The 16839-nt window shown below is 41.3% G+C and overlaps 1 protein-coding gene across 2 annotated transcripts in view; it reads left to right on the top strand.

Annotated features, from left to right (window-relative positions):
* The window catches only part of tenm1 (teneurin transmembrane protein 1), a 168459-nt gene that overhangs the window by 142274 nt on the left and 9346 nt on the right, over positions 1 to 16839 (top strand). For both annotated transcript variants that reach the window (XM_038699968.1, XM_038699967.1), the window contains 9 exons: positions 1588 to 1671; positions 2203 to 2397; positions 7746 to 7833; positions 9368 to 9564; positions 11298 to 11611; positions 12261 to 12433; positions 13943 to 14187; positions 14896 to 15189; positions 16456 to 16700. In XM_038699968.1, the coding sequence (XP_038555896.1) occupies positions 1588 to 1671; positions 2203 to 2397; positions 7746 to 7833; positions 9368 to 9564; positions 11298 to 11611; positions 12261 to 12433; positions 13943 to 14187; positions 14896 to 15189; positions 16456 to 16700 (1835 nt within the window). The remainder of the gene's footprint in view (positions 1 to 1587; positions 1672 to 2202; positions 2398 to 7745; positions 7834 to 9367; positions 9565 to 11297; positions 11612 to 12260; positions 12434 to 13942; positions 14188 to 14895; positions 15190 to 16455; positions 16701 to 16839) is intronic.

The raw sequence follows: 16839 nt of genomic DNA, 5'->3' as shown, positions 1-16839 counted from the left end.
GACTTTATTTTTACTTTCAAGTCGAACTGAAATTTGAATACTCACTTTTTATATAATGAAATATACACTATAATGATACTATTATATATGTAAACTATATACTATACTTTTGTGCATATTTTTTCATTTTCAGAACAGGATTACTGTTTTTGGCCATATTTGAGGAAACAGTGTTTAAGCTTCATGTTCTGTGGATAGACTGGAGCCCATTATGTATATTCTACAAACATTTATACAAGACACTAGTGTTGGCTAACTACTGTTTTTTTTATTTACCATTATTTTATATTCACAACATTTGGGAGGACCCATGGTGCAAGTTTGTAATCCTCTCAGAAAGTGGAAGTTACTAACCTAGGCTAACTTTGACTGGGAAAGTGGACTCTAGTTAGTCTTGCTTGCTAATGTTAGCCAGGACAAGACATTACTTTTCTCTCATGTTATTTCAACACCTGCTGAGTCTTCGGCAGCCCCTTCACACTTAGGGTGGCTAGCGTTAGCAGTCTCTCTTTATGGATCCAGTTGTGGTGATGGCAAATGACCAGACTGTCAAAACCTATAGCAACAGCAAATCCTGTAACCACTCTGTACGTCACCCTTTAATTTTAATCTGGACACAGAGTAACTAATGTATGCATTCATTGAGTAATGTAGGCTCTAATCACATATGATACTTATCAACGGCTAACAACTTCAGCCCCCATGCTGGTGAACCACCTGTGTGGCTGTTAAAATTTGATATTCTGAACTCATTAGACTAATTTGCGCCTCTTGGAGAACACCAATTTAAGAGGTAGAAATAAAATAAAAAGAAAATATATCATATTTCTGAGCAAAATGTTAGTCAGTTCAACTTAAATTCTGCAGGTCCAGCTCTGTGGACAGCTCAACTTATCTTGTAAATGTAAATGCCTGCCATTACTCCAAAGTTCAATATCATGAGCAGGACAGATTTGATGCGTGTCCTCTTTGGCTAAGGACAGAGTGAGTCCTGCTTGATGAATCTCTCTACCTCTTAAAATGGGATTTCAGAGTGAACCCTCTTCTTTCTCATTTGACAGAGCCTATAATTGGACATGTCAGTGGCAATTTAACATGATCCATTTATTTACCTATCCATCCTCAGAGTCATCAATCACCTCACTGATCCCTCAGATGCGGCGCCTCGTCTCCATAGCTCACAGTTTGAGTGTTTGTTTGTGTGGGATAGACAGTGATGTGGGTGGCTGTGCGCTAGTGTAGGTTTGTCTGTCTTTGACCCCCACGGTGTTAGCGGGCAGGGTGTGCTATTTGAGCAGGCGGCGATCATGGTTATTGGCTGACATTTGGAACAGTGCCGAGGCAAGCTGGTGTGAGTCTTGAATAAATACGGGAAGGCTCCCTGCCCGCCACTGACCTTTGCAGGAGAAGGGAGGGTCAGAAGGCCTAATGCTATGTTATTAAGGAGATATTATTTGTAGCACCTGTAACTGACTCTTGCGGGTGATACCCTCCAAGGCTTTCTTGTTCTTTTGTTCTAACTTCTAATAGAAATACAGTTACTGTAAGGTGTATTTTTTGTGTGTGCGTGTGTGTGTCATTCCACAGGTGCGTCTGGAGTGGCCAACAGACCTGGCCATCAACCCGCTGGACAATTCCCTTTACATCCTGGACAACAACATTGTCCTACAGGTAGAGAAACAGTTCTAAAAGGTATATGTTTGCCAGTGAATGAATTCTAAACCTGTCTCCTGTTCAAGCGGATGCTTTTTTTTGAGAGACATTGGCACTATACACAGCAGAGGAAGAAAGAGTAATTTGCAGTGCTGTCACTTAAGGTGCATTTAGAGCGAGTGAGGCTGCTAACATAAAAGAAAGGAAAAGAGCACCTTGTTAAAAAAAAATAACATGCTATCAACAGTCTCTGCAGGAGTTGTTTTAACGAAAATGTCACTCAGGTTTTGCTTATTACCCATAAACTTCAGTGAGTTGCCTGTTCATGTGTACCTTGTAAAGACTTGAGTCATTAGATGACGCAGGCTTAGGTGTGGTGAAGTTTGATGCGCTGGTTCAACAAAGATATACAGTATATACATTGATATACCTTGACTGGAAATAATTAGTGGACAGTTATAATTTACTTTCTCTGTGGACAGTTATAATTTACTTTCTCTGTCTCTTTTACATAGCTCATACAGAATGATGTTTTTTTTATCATATCAGGTATCAGAAAATCTTCAGGTGCGTATTGTGGCGGGCCGCCCAATCCACTGCCAGGTTCCAGGTATTGACCACCACCTGGTCAGATGGGCAGCAGTGCGCGCCACCCTGGAGGCTGCCAAGGCCATCGCCCTGTCACACCAGGGCACACTGTTCATCGCAGAGACCGATGAGAGGCGCATCAACCGCATCCAACAGGTCACCCTGTCCATAAAAATACCATGCATAGTTACTTTCAGCCTGTTTTTAGCTAGATATGCTCTGATTGGGCTTTTTAGGGCTGATACCAATGAGGGGTTTAATGTCATCAGAATCTGCTGATCTGATACCAGCTATCAGGTTCCAATTATTTTAGATTTTTTCAGATAGCTCTCAGTTAAGAGACCTTCAAACAAACTATTTTCCTCGAAGTATTCATATTGCTCTATACTTCTAGCTGAATGACCACATCCCTGCAAAGATGTCACAACTGTAGCAACACTGACAAACAGGAAAAGACCTCTCAGTAGCAACTGACACCCGCAAAACATCTGGCCTTTTGACACTAATTCTACCCTCACACTTGTTCAGGATGTTTGCTCTGCTGTGATGCTGTGCACCAAGAAAGTGATCAGAATCTGCCTCTTACACCAGGGCATCATTCAAAAAAATAATCCAAAAGCCTGTTTCATTTTAGGAAAATAATGTTTTTGTCCATTAAAGGAATCTCCATTAGGTAGCAGCATGCTATCAAAGGCTCACAGCATTTGGGCGCCAGCAACACAAAGATATCGCCTGCTGGACTCAATCAATAGTCCTTTTGTGGTCAGCAGCACCACGCTGAGTCCATGTGGAGGCAGACAGGAACATAAAATGCCTCAGATGCCTTTTTGATGGAGACTGGACAGCCATTTTGGATAGGGCAATGAAAATAATGTCCTTTTTACTGTATTTGTCATATCTGTTTGGTATTTCTGGGCCAATTTTTATATTGTGTATCTCACACAAAAGTCAAACTAGAACAAAAATGCCTCAGAGAAGGGCTTGACAGTAATTTGTGAAGGTTCCTGCACACACCTTAAGCAACAAGTAGAAATTCTCCTTTGACTAAATGGAACCGTTTTGGAACCGTAAAAATAAAATGAATGATGATGTGTTGCAGATTTTCTCAGCATTTCTGATTTGCATAAATATGTTCAAGAACCTGTCACACTAATGCAGATACAATGTGTGAGGCAGGGAAAATTTAATTAAATACGTAAAATTGTCACTTGTAAGACAAACTAGCGGCTCATAGGTATAGACTGACAATATATTTTAAACAGTATATTTTAAACTGATTTTTAAAATGACGCAGCCCCATTTCAAAATAAAAGAATTATCCACTACATTTCATCTTAAATGGCTGACACCAGCTGCATCTTGTACTGTTTAGCCAGCAAGCCTAATTTCTTTTTCATTTAATCAGCCCTATTAAATGGGAACGTGCCTTGGCCACAATAAGCATTTAGGCAATGCTTTGGCTCTGCTGTTGGTCTGCTGTCACGGTCCAACGCGTCTGTCTGTCACACGCACTCGAAACATTTGGCCATAACATCAAGGACCACACATGCTTTACCAAATATGGGTGGAATTTTTATTTTTTATCTTCTATAGAGGCAGGGAAGTTATTGAATATGCATGTTATTGGAGCCTTGAGGTGCCTTAAAATCATTACACCCCAAATGAGCTCTGTTGTGGCCGTGTTTGTTTTCAATTAAGCACAAGTGGCAAGAACTTGTTTCTGTGAAGCGGGCATATTTTTGAAGACGGAGTGTTTATCGAATACAAGTAACAAGACTTTTAAATCCAATCATTGTCTTTCAAGAAGTAGGTCACTATTTTAAAACAAAAGCTCTTCTTTCTGTCCCCCCACCTCTGGATTATGAGTGCATGTTTGTCCTTTTGTTGTCCTCCTTCCTGTTGGGGACTAGCACCTATGCAGGTCTAGGTATCTTGTCCTAGGACAAGTTTGATCTAGTCCAAAGCCTAGTATTAGGACTAATTGTGCATTTTGCCAGTTAGGATTGATTTTTGACTCTGAGATGCTTGATAAAGGATTGAGGTCATCAAAGTTTAAAGGAATACTTTTGTTAAATACACTTATTAGCTTCCTTGCCAAGTGATGAGAAGATTGAAGCATTCTCCAAAACGCCAGGGTGGCATACAAATCAAAATGTTCTGTGAATAAGCAAGAGGCCTCATATTTTTGCACATTTTCTTACAAAATGGAAATGAAAGTACTTGGTTGGGTTTAGGCAACAAAACTACTTGGTTAAGGTTAGGAAAAGATCATGATTTGGGTTAAAATAGCTATGTATGTCAATTAAGACTTAAGTTAACTAACGTTAATGTCAATTTACCTCACTCGCCTAAATAAAAACATTTAATGTTTTGTTTCGCACGGGACACAAACCCTGTTCTCCTGCTTCAAGGTCCGGGTTCTGGCCCTCTATCCACCCCAATCACCTCCTTACTTCGTCTTTTCTCTTAAATATCATACTTGCCTTTACCATCAAAAACTGACACAACAGGGCTTCCCTCAATACGTCGAACTATGACGTCAAAGGGATCCCTAGTGCGTCACAAACTGACGATTATGGCTCTTGACCACGCGTCCATATGTGACGACTTGGGAGTGAGACCGGGTTACACACACCTAGTTACAAAAAATCAGAGGTGCACAACCAAGCGCCATGACACTAAAGATGCACTTGTTCCACAGGCAGGGCTGGATTGGGACAAAAAATCAGCCCTGGCATTTTTGGCCGAGGTGGCCCACCAGAATTTGTCGGACACCCCTCACCAATACACCATCCTTCCATTTAGGGGGTCAGATTAAGGGTGACGTCACATTGCACAAGATTGGTGTCCATGACTACAAGACAAGAATATATTTTAATAGATTTTGAGCAATAAACACTTAATTTCCTGCATTCTGGAGACATTTTATGCACCACTTTGTGGTCGAAATGTCACAAAATTCAGGTGGCAGGTGACAATTCACAATGTAAAAATATAATAACAGATAATGCAGTAATCAGTAGCTTATTATTATTTTTTGCTTAACAAATGCTTTCAAAAAGTGGTGGCAGTGTAAATGACCCTCTCTCCCTGCCCCCTCCCTACAGGTTGAGCTTCACCTCCACTCTCCTCCTGCTCTCTCTCTCACTCGGCCCATCACAGTCACTTTGTCACTCTGTTTCGCTCTCACACGCCTTCTCTTCTGCCTGGCAGTGGCCACCACAGCTCTTTTACCCCTTCAAGTGCCTTCACTACGCAGGGTACTGCAGCTGATGTTGAAGCTACTGCAGCCCTGGTATCAAACATATCGGTTATTTTTCGCGCATTTGGCAGCCTCCTCTGAAGAATGGTTTTTTTGGGGGCCGGAACACAAGAAACAGACAGCATAGGTGGTGGGGGCTAGTAAGAGATGTGATTGGGCCAGCCCAGTGTCACTATAGAAAATTACCCAATGGACCACTGTCCATGCTTTATAGGCCGATCGTTGGCCCATTTTTAAAGATTAGTTATATAAATAAATAATTTATGTTACACCAGCCCCAAAGGTGCGTTGGCCATTTGCCCGGTATGACAGATTAACAGTCCAGCCCTGTCCACAGGAAAAGCCAAATGATTCTCAATTTTTTTTAGAAAAATAACATGTAAGCTGATCTACTAACGGTGTGCACGCAGAATGAAGATTTCCAAAAGTGCAAGATAGCACCTGTTGTTCATTTACTACTTTTGCCTTAATGAATATGCAACTTGGGGCGTTTTTGTGTTTTGTGCATAGTAATGGGACGGTAACATGCTAATACATTTATTTACTACACGCAATGTGATCTAACAAGCCTAAAAGCAATTTCATGTGAGTGCAACAGCATCTGTATTTAATCCGTTTGAAAGGAAGGTGCAAACCACCAAGTGTTGCGCAAAGATGGCTGCTGTTATCGTTGCGAGATGGAGACACAGCCATAATGAAAGAAGAGAAATTAACAATATTATATAATATATAATATTATTCTATATCCAATTTATAGAGATAAAATGATTTTATTTTTTCGATGAACTATATGAATTGAACTGTTTTTTTGTATTTTCCTTGAAGCTTTGGCAATACTGTTGTATTAATTGATTTCTTTTCTCTGTGAGATAGAAGAATTTAGAAAGTTGCGTGGCGCTGCGAAGAGCTCCCAGCTGCGGTAGTGCATGGTTAGTAAAATTCATCCAGCCAGGGGGAACGGTCACAAATGGTCACAGCACGCCGGCAGTAATAGCGAAACGACCCATTGTAGGTATCGGAGAGGGAATGGGGCGTTGGGGCATACAGGGACAGGAGATTGCGGAACAACCGGGCACGGTGCGGATGGTCGGTGATCGTTCTCTCTGGTTGGATGAAGCACGATCTGCTGTCATTTCCTCACATCTAGGTCATTCCAGCATACTGTAGCTGTTTCTGGGGGGTTTCCTAAAGCTGTTTTTCAGGTGTGCTGTCCCAAGTTAGTGCAGTCTTAGGCAGGATTTGCAGTACATACGATTTCCACATACTCGGGACGCACTGAATCAAACAGAAACAAACCAAGGTTTTTATGCAGTGGCTGCTTTTCCTCCTGACTCTCCATGGCGGAAACCATTAAAACACCTGTTGTCATCTACGCTACAATTCTCTGTTAATCATCCATAACAGGTACTACAGGTACACGTGCAATATTTTAGAATGCACATGCAATTTAGTACTCTTTATTTGGGATGTTAGTAAATTGGGCCCTAAGTGTTCAAATAAGGTTATTGTTCACCCCCTATATGTGTGTAGATGCTATTGGATACTGGTTCAAATCAGGACACTGTGCTTACCTAAGTCAACCTAAGTCACATTGTGTGTCATTCAAGCCACATGCAACACTTTCTACACAGAGTCAGTTAGTCTGTCTATAATGCAACAAAATAAATATAATCCCGACCTTGGGTTACCTAACAAATAGATAACATCATTATCAAGGCTGCTGTGTCAGTCAGTTAACCAAGCAGGCAGAGAGGAGAGACAGAGTCTGACGGACTGTTTCAGAATAGCTGGCTGTCACACTTGGCTTACTTTAGCTCAGCAACTGACCCTATCATGACCTGGAGAAACCTGTCATAGTACCCCTACCACATTGAGCTGGATTTCAACTTGTAACGATTTCTTAATGTTTCAACAAAAGACCCATGTTCTCACACACCCTGATCCATGACTCTTTTCTTTTTCCTAAAATAAAAAAATGAAAGGCCTCTGAGTTATTATCAATGTTTGGTTGAAGTACCAGTAGACAAACACAGCCAAATACATTGTCGTCATTTTCCCTCTTATTTCATTTTTCTATCATGCATCTGTGTTTCCAGATCAGGTTTCTATGAATTGCCGCCATTATCTTGTTTGTCGTAGAGATTAGACATAACAAAGGCTGTTGTTGAACATTTTCTTCGCTTGAACAATAATCTCATACAGCATTTTGTAGCCGTTTGTGACGTTTCTGAGCACTTCACAGGTGTCAACCAACGGGGAGATATCCATTATCTCTGGAGCCCCCACGGACTGTGACTGTAAGATAGACCCCAACTGTGACTGCTTCTCAGGTGGGTCATCAGGCACACACACACTCACACACACACACACACACACGCACTATGTAACTATGTAACTGCACTTAAAAATCCTATCAGGTCATATCTTACTTGGCCTGCTTAAGAAGTATAAAGAAGGAAACAAAGCAAATACATTTTAAAAAGCTTTGACATAACTTAAAGGAATGAAATAGTCAGTGTGTCTTGATATTGAGTGATTAAATCTTGCAGCTTGTGTATCCCTGCTGGCCAATGATTTTATTAGCAGAGCTTGAGAAGAACTTTTCCTCGCTTGTCTGTCTCCTCCACTGTTTTCTTCTCTATTCGAACGTGTATAAATTATTTAACTCAGATGGAATTTTAATATCTAACAGGAGCTGTTTGGACTGTTTGAGAAATTATTTTTTGAAATTGTGATAATGACATTTATGTAAATGATGAATATATGTAGGATAATGTATATACTATACTATACACTATACTATACACTATATAATGACACAATGGAAAAGTAAGTGGATGTAATTTGACTTTGTAAGTGCATGCATGTGAGCATGGGGGGGTGTATTTGTATTCATTTTGCAAAAACCTCCAGCTAAATTTCAGTAGAAACCAGCTTGAGAGAAACCTTTCAAATCCATTCAAATTACAGGCAAAGGAAAAAGCTCTCGTCTAGTCGCTGAAGGTTTTAACTGTTTGGTGTATCATGGAAGGGCACCTGAAACATAATAAAGGGAAGAGCGAAAAGACCAAACAAATAAGCAGATGTTCTTTTGACAGTTAGACCATGCCTTCATTCTAAGTGTCAGAGGATGTGATTTTATCATTTAATTCTGCTCATAAAAATCTGTCTCTTTTCTATTCAAAATGGAGGGAAATGTCTCTCCCATGCCACAAGCCAATGGGCTGTAACCATCCCTATTTCTTGGGTTGTACTTTGCATATTTTCAATCAAGTCTTGCTGTTAACAGATGATTACTCTCTTCAGAGGCTTTCCGTTTCCATCCCTTCACCGTAGACGCTCACACAGTGTCTTTGAACATGCACACTTATGTGAGCGCACACCCGCAAATACAAACAGACATGAACGCACACGTAATGTGCATGCTGTCAAGAGATAGACTGCCACCCTGCTGCCTGCACAAACCCATCACAGGCCCCGGGCCTACTGCTGACAGCATCTAAAGGGTTTCACCCGGCTATTATCCCGCTGTGCTACCAAGACATCTGAATGCATTCAGTCACCCACTATCACTGTCTGATAAGGCTAAGGTCACTATCAAGGTGGTCATATCCACTCCATTGCGAAGCCACAGCATCCCAACAAGTCCAAGTCCTGAGCTGAACTGATAAACGCATAAGCGGCACCATGGGAGCTTCATATTTTGCAAAGTGTGTGTGTACCAGTTGCAACTTCTCTCTTTCTCTAAAGAAAAATTTATATTTCTCAGTGTGTTTATAACTGAGGGGGTGCCCTCACTTATGCGGTTTTGTTGATAAAGAGTTCGTCCTCATTGAAATAATGCCTCCTTGTTTCTCTTATCAGGAGATGGAGGCTACGCTCGGGACGCCCGTCTCAAAGCCCCCTCCTCTCTGGCTGTGGCCCCCAATGGCACCCTGTATATTGCTGATCTGGGCAACATCCGGATCAGAGCTGTCAGCCCCAACCAGCCTCAGCCCAGCCCAGTTGGACTTGTGGAGATCAGCTCCCCACTGGACCAGGAGCTCTATCTCTTCAGCCAGGTACACAGTGCCTAGACACTTGAGTTCTAAGAGCTCAGGCCAGAATGAGGATAACACCTCTGTATGAACACCATTATTGCCCCAGTATACATGCGTTTTGATTAATTTTGTGTTAAGTTAAAACTAGAACTCAGGTGTTTCGATTTACTAAATTAAAACAGGTTGAGATGCACAAACTAGTAACATAGACTTACATAGAGATTTGTTGTTACTAAATATTTTTACCTACTAACTGCCTGGTGTAATGCTAACTGAGAAGAAGCTAAATAACTGAGCCAACGGACAAAGCTAGCATTAGCTTGCCAATATGACTTGTTTAGAGTGAAGAGTAAAAGAGGTCATTTGGAATATGGTCGACATTAGGTATCGTTTAAAATTTTGCAATAGTAGTACCAAAACAAGTAGCCTTAAATATATGATATACCGATACCAATAGAGTACTTCATTCGATATCTTTGTTCTTTTTTTCTTGATTCAAATAAAAGTATACATAAAAGTATTGGGAGATTGTATCAGATATTGTATTCATCCTCATGGGTAGTATCATAAGGGGAAAGACTACAATTTTTTGATACGTGTGTTGAAAGTGAACAACGGAAATTTATTTTGTTAACTTTCGATTAATAGACTGAATTGAAAGATCTCTGCGAGTTGTTGTTTTTTCCTTTATTGGTGAGACCTCCTCCAAAAATGACAGTCACAAGTATAAAACGAGTAAGGAGTCTGTTTAAACAAGTCACTAAATTACACTCAAACTACACAAGTCTCACAAACAGAGGAAAAGAGAGGCTGCACGTCCAGCTGATCAAACCAACTACATGTGAAGCAGCCGCACCTACACCCGGAGGCGCCGTGAGTAAAATCAGCTGATCGCTGCTGCGCCACAAAAGCGTATAATTGATTTGATGGAACACAGCGCAAAATGTACAGAGAAGTGTTAAATGATACCAGAAGATGAAACCAACGGAGAGCTAAGCTTGTGGTGATAAACTTGCAACAGTGAAGAACATGCCTGAGAGGCTGTTAAAATCACGCATGGACTCAGCTCCTGCAGGCCTTTTTTTGTACAGTTTATGGTGCAGGCACATTAGGAATAAAAGAGGCATGCCCTTCTCTTTCTTTCTGTGTGTTGCCTGCATGTTAGGCTAGCAAGCAAAACCATACAAATATAAATTTTTTGGTCTGGTAATTTGGTTACACAAAGTATCGAATGAAGTAGTGGTTTGACTGGAGACGTTTCGATTCTACTCGATACCAGGCTGTTTGGGTCTATACCTTAAAGGTATCGAGTAGCGATACCCATACGACATAAAGTATCTGACCTGACACTTTAATAAGGGATGGTCAGGGTGATTTTAAATCACATTTCATAAAAAATAAAAATGAAAATGTTATGCTATTAGACTATATGGCCAAAGAACATCAGCTAAGTTTGCAGAACCAGATATAGACCCCTCTTATTCTGAACTGTATTAATTACATACTCTGTACTGTAAAAACTGCAAGTATTTGAATTTAATGTGTATTGTGCCTGTCTAAAGTGTTTATTTTGGGAATTTATGCTACATCTTGTGATGTTATAACGACTTCCTTGTTTATATTATTGAATGCTTTTAAAGTCCTGACTAGCTAAGACATCCCTTAACTTTTAATGGTGCAACACAATTTAGTAAATCACTAGCTGGTAACTACAGTAGCTAGTAGTTACTAAGGACTCCGCTTTTCCATGGCAGAATGGCTCCCACATGTACACCAAACACCTGATCACCGGCCAGTACCTGTACAACTTCTCTTATGGCGCTGACGGCCAGCTGTCTGGACTGACGTGCCGGGACGGGCATGGGCTCCAGGTGAGGAGAGACGCTCACGGGGTGCCTCTCTGGCTGGCACTACCTGGCGGACAGGTGTACTGGCTGTCTCTTAGCAACAGTGGAACACTGAGAAAGGTGTCAGCCCAAGGCCATGACATCGCCCACATCACTTACCATGGCAACACGGGTCTCCTAGCAACCAAGAGTGATGAGAACAGTTGGACCACTGTTTATGAGTAAGTGCACAGTTTTTTCTCTGCTTAATGTGCTCTAATTTTGTTTTCTTATTCCTGTCTTTTTTCTTTCCGTCTGTCTGTCTCAGATTATTTCTTTCTTTCACTTTTTCTTTCATGCTTGGTTGGTTGCTTGACTCTGGATGTATGTATGGACACGGGATTGCATATACTGTATGTGCATGTGTGTTAATGTGAGACAGAGTTTGTGTTTGCGGTGTGAAATGTGAGTGCCATCTGGTGGTAACATATGCATCACTGTAGGAAGCTGGAGAGACTTTTTCTTTCCTGTTTAGTCTTTAGTCTTTGCTTAAGTGACAGATTAGCTGAAGGACGTCTCTGCAACTCTTTGATCACACACTTGTTTAGTATCACACATGCAGTGCACACAGCAAAACACATCTGTCTGAATTATTCACAACTGCCGACCGAGTCTCTGTCTCAAATTCCACAGCTGGATAATTACACATATAAATCACAGTTGACACTTACTCTGTGCCGATGTTTGTGGGAAAAACCGAGTGAGAGTTAGTATGCATACGTGTGTTTATGTGCTCATGTGTGCCTATGGCTGGGTTGGTTTGTCCAAGAGCGACAGTTATCTGTGTGGGTTTGTGTTTGTACTTCATCTTCTTTGTGCTTATTCTCCAAGGTACAACAGCGAAGGCCGCGTGACCAACATCACCCTCCCCACTGGCGAGGTGAGCGGTTTCCACGGCAACCTGGAGCGCTGGTCCCGGGTAGAGGTTGAGGCGTCCAACCGTGAGAACTTTGTCACCAGCACCAACCTGTCTGCCAGCGACACCATCTACACGTTCAGACAAGGTATATTGTCTTGAAATGTTGTGTATGTTTTATTTAATTCCTCTTTTTTACATCCTCGACAGGTCAGTAGGAACATAAATAAACTGTAGGAAGGAGTTTACACAGAGGCAAATATGAGGGCTTGCTTTGTCCCCTTGTATTCACTGGTCATCACGCAGAAAAGATTATAGCTGCACACCAATGAATCTACCTCGTGTCTAGCTTACCACAAAGATGCCACAAGGTTGTTAATGACTCATCTGTGGGGGGACATGCAGAGACAAAACATCGGAGATGTGTAAGGGGGGGAAAGGTTATAGTGATGTTTAAACATTTATGACTGGCAAACTGCAATAACGAGGCTGTTATTCTGGTCAGGTCAGACACACTGACCTGTGTTTTTCTTATTATGCCTCTACATCGACTGTGTTGTATGTGTGCACAGTGCGATTATCTCCTTTCTATAAATAATTCACATATGGATCTGATGTGACCTCTTTACATAACAAGACTAGCGGGCAATAAAAAAGTGCTTTTTTTATTTACAAAAAAAGAGGAAGCTCCGACTGACGTGTGAAATGTCTTAACGACCACAGGAAAAAAAAATAGAAAGGAGGGCTGAGATGAGAAGAGGAGAAAATGAGAGTGGAGTGGAGAAGCCGCTCATGGGAGCAGTTTCTTCTCATGTCATCCCTTTAATTGCTTTCTAGCAGTTGTCACAATGACAGGACTGGAAGGAGAAAAGAGCTGCACCAACACACACAAATACATTTGCACTCGCACTGTGCACAGTGCTACAGTGTGACAGTGCTGCCAGGGAAGAGTTGAAATGACCCTCTATTTTAGAGTGCCCCCCTTTACTTCCACCTCCCTCAAATTCACTGTCTATTCCTGCCTCTGAGGCAACAATAATCATATGTACAGAAAGAGGTTTTATAGTGGTAGAGGGAATAGAAGCTACCATCTAGTTTATTAGCTGCATAAAGTTTTATGATTAAAATATAGTTTTATGATTATTTTTGCTATTTTTGGACAAATGGTAAAGGCATGAGACAAAGCGATATTGGCAGGTGTGAGTTATGTATGAAATCTTTCTCAGAGCAAAATAGAAATGAAAATGGACAGCTTCTGAGAAGTGCTTGCAGTGTGTGAAAAACTTTTTTTTCTATTTGTCTCTCTCTTCCTCTTTTTATTGCTCTCTGTCCATCTGCCTCTCTCTTTCTCCTTGTCTCTAGTTGAATAGATGACACTTTCCAATGATACAATAGAAGATACAGTATAGCGCTGATGTTGCAGAGAAAATTTGAAAAACACTCGCAGCACAGAGAATTTAGCAATTAATTCAAACAAAACACATACAGAAAGTCATTGTGTTCATGTAGTCTGCTGCTGTATCTCACTGATTGTTACTGATGTTTGTTCACACTTTTTTTCTTCTGTTGCTGCATTTATGCATCCTTGTGTGCACATGTGGTTTTGTGTGTGTGCATCTCTGTACATGTGTGACCCACCCATACATTCGGCCCCCAGACCACGCTCAGAGCTCATACAGAGTCAGCGCTGATGGGTCGTTCCTTGTGTCGCTGGCGAGCGGGATGGAGCTGTCACTCAGCACGGAGCCCCTCGTACCCGGTGGCATCGGGGGAGGAGTCAGTCCAACGGCCAGCCGTTGTAACATCAGCCTGCCAGGAGACCACTCCCCCAGCCTGATAGAGTGGAGGCAGAGGAAGGAGCAGAGCAAGACTAACTACAGCACTTATGAACGCAGGCTCAGGGTACAACACTAAATCACCAACTTGTTTTTCAGATAACCCAGATAATATAGAAAGACGGTATGCATTAGCAATTGAATACACTGTGGTATACAGTAAACATCCCAACACCAGCCAAGTTGGTATGAATAGGTCAAGTTACATCACCTTAGCCACATCTTAGAAGTCTGCCAGAGCTAACCAAAAGTGCCATCTGTTCAGCGGATCTTACATTTGTAGAGGAGTTTGAGCTGTGGTAAAGTTTTGTGTTGCGCAATATGTTAGATGTTTTGACTGATAAAGGACGTCACTGGAAATAGAGCTGATCATATGACTCTGAACCTGTTGGCTGTACTTTCCACAAGACGCACGCCGACTGCAACACCTCTTTTCATTTTCCTTAGCACAGAAAGTAACTCACACAAACAGAATATTTCATGAAACAGAAAAGGACATTTTATCTTTTGTGCGCTAATTAATCAGCAATCCCCAGGATTCAGTTCTTCACTTTTTCACACAGCAATTTATTGTTAGTATGCAGGTCCAGTTTGCTATAAATGTCACAATTAATTTATCTAAACTAATGAATGTCTGCTTGTCTCAGACATGCCACTTCATTTATATTTGCATGTTTGCGGCTTATTTAGAATTTATGATGATTGTAAAGTAATAGGATTTTAAATTTTTATTTTGTTCTCCCTCTAGCTGACATTTTACTGATTTTCTTTGCAGGCACATAACAGAAACCTGCTGTCCATAGACTTTGATCAAAGCACCAGAGTAGGGAAAATCTACGATGACCACAGGAAGTTCACCCTCCATATCCAATATGACCCACTGGGCCGTCCCGTGGTCTGGTCCCCCAGTAGCAAATATACTGAAGTAAACATCAGCTATTCAACTGGAGGACTGTTGTCAGCCATCCACCGTGGAGAATGGTCTGAACGGCTAGAGTACGAGAACGACAGGGTGGTGTCCAGAGCCTGGGTCAACGGCAAGATCTGGAGCTACACATACGCAGACAGAGTAAGAGCTGTACTTACAGAAAACATGTACAGGTGGGGGTGTGAAAGACTCTCTGTAGCATGCTGAGATTTGTTTGATGGCTTCACTCCCTTTTGTTTTTGTCTTTGCTGTTAGCAGAAGTCTAACACATCTGCTCTCCATTTGTTTGCTGCTTCAAGGTCATTGCACTTTTCCGAAACCAAAAGTAATACTAAAAGTATGGAAAGTACTTTTTGTCATCTCACAATACTTGATGAAAGTAACATTGAAAACAAATTTAAATAATTCACTGTACTGTACTACCAACCATGTTTTAATGTGTTTCTCCTTCTTTAAGGCAGCCATTGGTTTCCATTCATTTTACTTACCAATGAAGATCAATTTGCAGAGGGAAGATTATGCCTGTTTTAAAAGTTCAATAATTGTGTAGACTTTTTAAAATCAATCTGCACTTACAGCTGCGTCACTACACAACAGCACCTTCACTTGAAGAGCAGGAAAAGCAGACAAGATGTTCACTGTGATGAATTGCATAACTCAAACAAGTTTCAAGGCTCTGTAACTTGATTGTTGTTGGAAAGAAAAGAAACCAGTGGTTTCCTGAAAGTGGGTTTTACAGCAAACACTTGCGATGCTTTGAAAAATGGCTGGAAATCTGTAGTTAATTGAATAAAACACACAAAGAGGCATGTTCCTTTAAGTGTGCGACAAAGCTGAAATCCACCAGAAGCTATCATTTCCGTCCTTGCAATTAATTGAAATATTAAATGAAATGATATCCAGCCTGATATATATTCAGTCTCTGCTTTTGGTCTAAGACAAAATTAGAGAGTAAATGAGCTTATATTACAGAACCATCTAGAAATGAATAATACCTGCATGTATTATTAATACATTAATCTTACGGTTACCTTACAGTTAAATAGAAATGTATTTTTACACAACTTTGTTTTACTGCAGTTCAAACAGTTCAGACAGCCACAGGGCTGCAGACGCAGATGTTTAAAGCAAAGCAAATATAATTGTTGCTGTTGTCTGGAAAAACTTCAGTTATGGGGATTTTTTTTTTGTTCAAAAATGAAATAGCCTTTAATGATTAACTGAAAAATCAATGGTCCTCAAGCTTAAACCAAGGTTGCCTCTAAAGTGCAGACGTTTTGGTGATGCAGAGTTGTCACGAATGACATTGGGAATAGAAAAAGACACCAGACACAGAAAGAAAAGGCTCATCAAACCGCAGAGCTACAGTATTGTAACTCTGCTGTGCGTCTGTCTGTGTTCCTGCAGTCTATTATGCTGCTCCTGCATAGCCAGCGGCGCTACGTCTTTGACTACGACCAAACAGACCGTCTGGTTGCCGTGACGATGCCCAGCATGGTGAAACACACCCTGCAGTCGCTCCTGTCCATCGGTTACTACCGGAACATACACACTCCTCCTGACAGCCAGTCCTCCTTCATGCAGGACTACACCCTGGATGGGCGGCTGCTGAGAACTCAGTATTTGGGAACAGGACGCAGTATCATCTACAGGTATGACACAGATCCCAGAAACGTTACTGGCTGTTCATTTGGGGAGGCAGCGCAGTGTGGAAGAGGAGTCACTGGCCACACTACCCGTTTGATTCTGATGAAACTTGGATTTGCGTTACGCATCTTGGCACTATAGTCA

Source organism: Micropterus salmoides, unplaced genomic scaffold (assembly GCF_014851395.1).
Source record: "Micropterus salmoides isolate LMB-PRFRI ecotype aquatic unplaced genomic scaffold, ASM1485139v1 Ms_hic_scaffold_5, whole genome shotgun sequence".
NCBI lineage: Eukaryota > Metazoa > Chordata > Actinopteri > Centrarchiformes > Centrarchidae > Micropterus > Micropterus salmoides.
The sequence above is the reverse complement of the archived record's forward strand: the minus strand, read 5'-3'. Positions and strand labels throughout refer to the sequence as shown.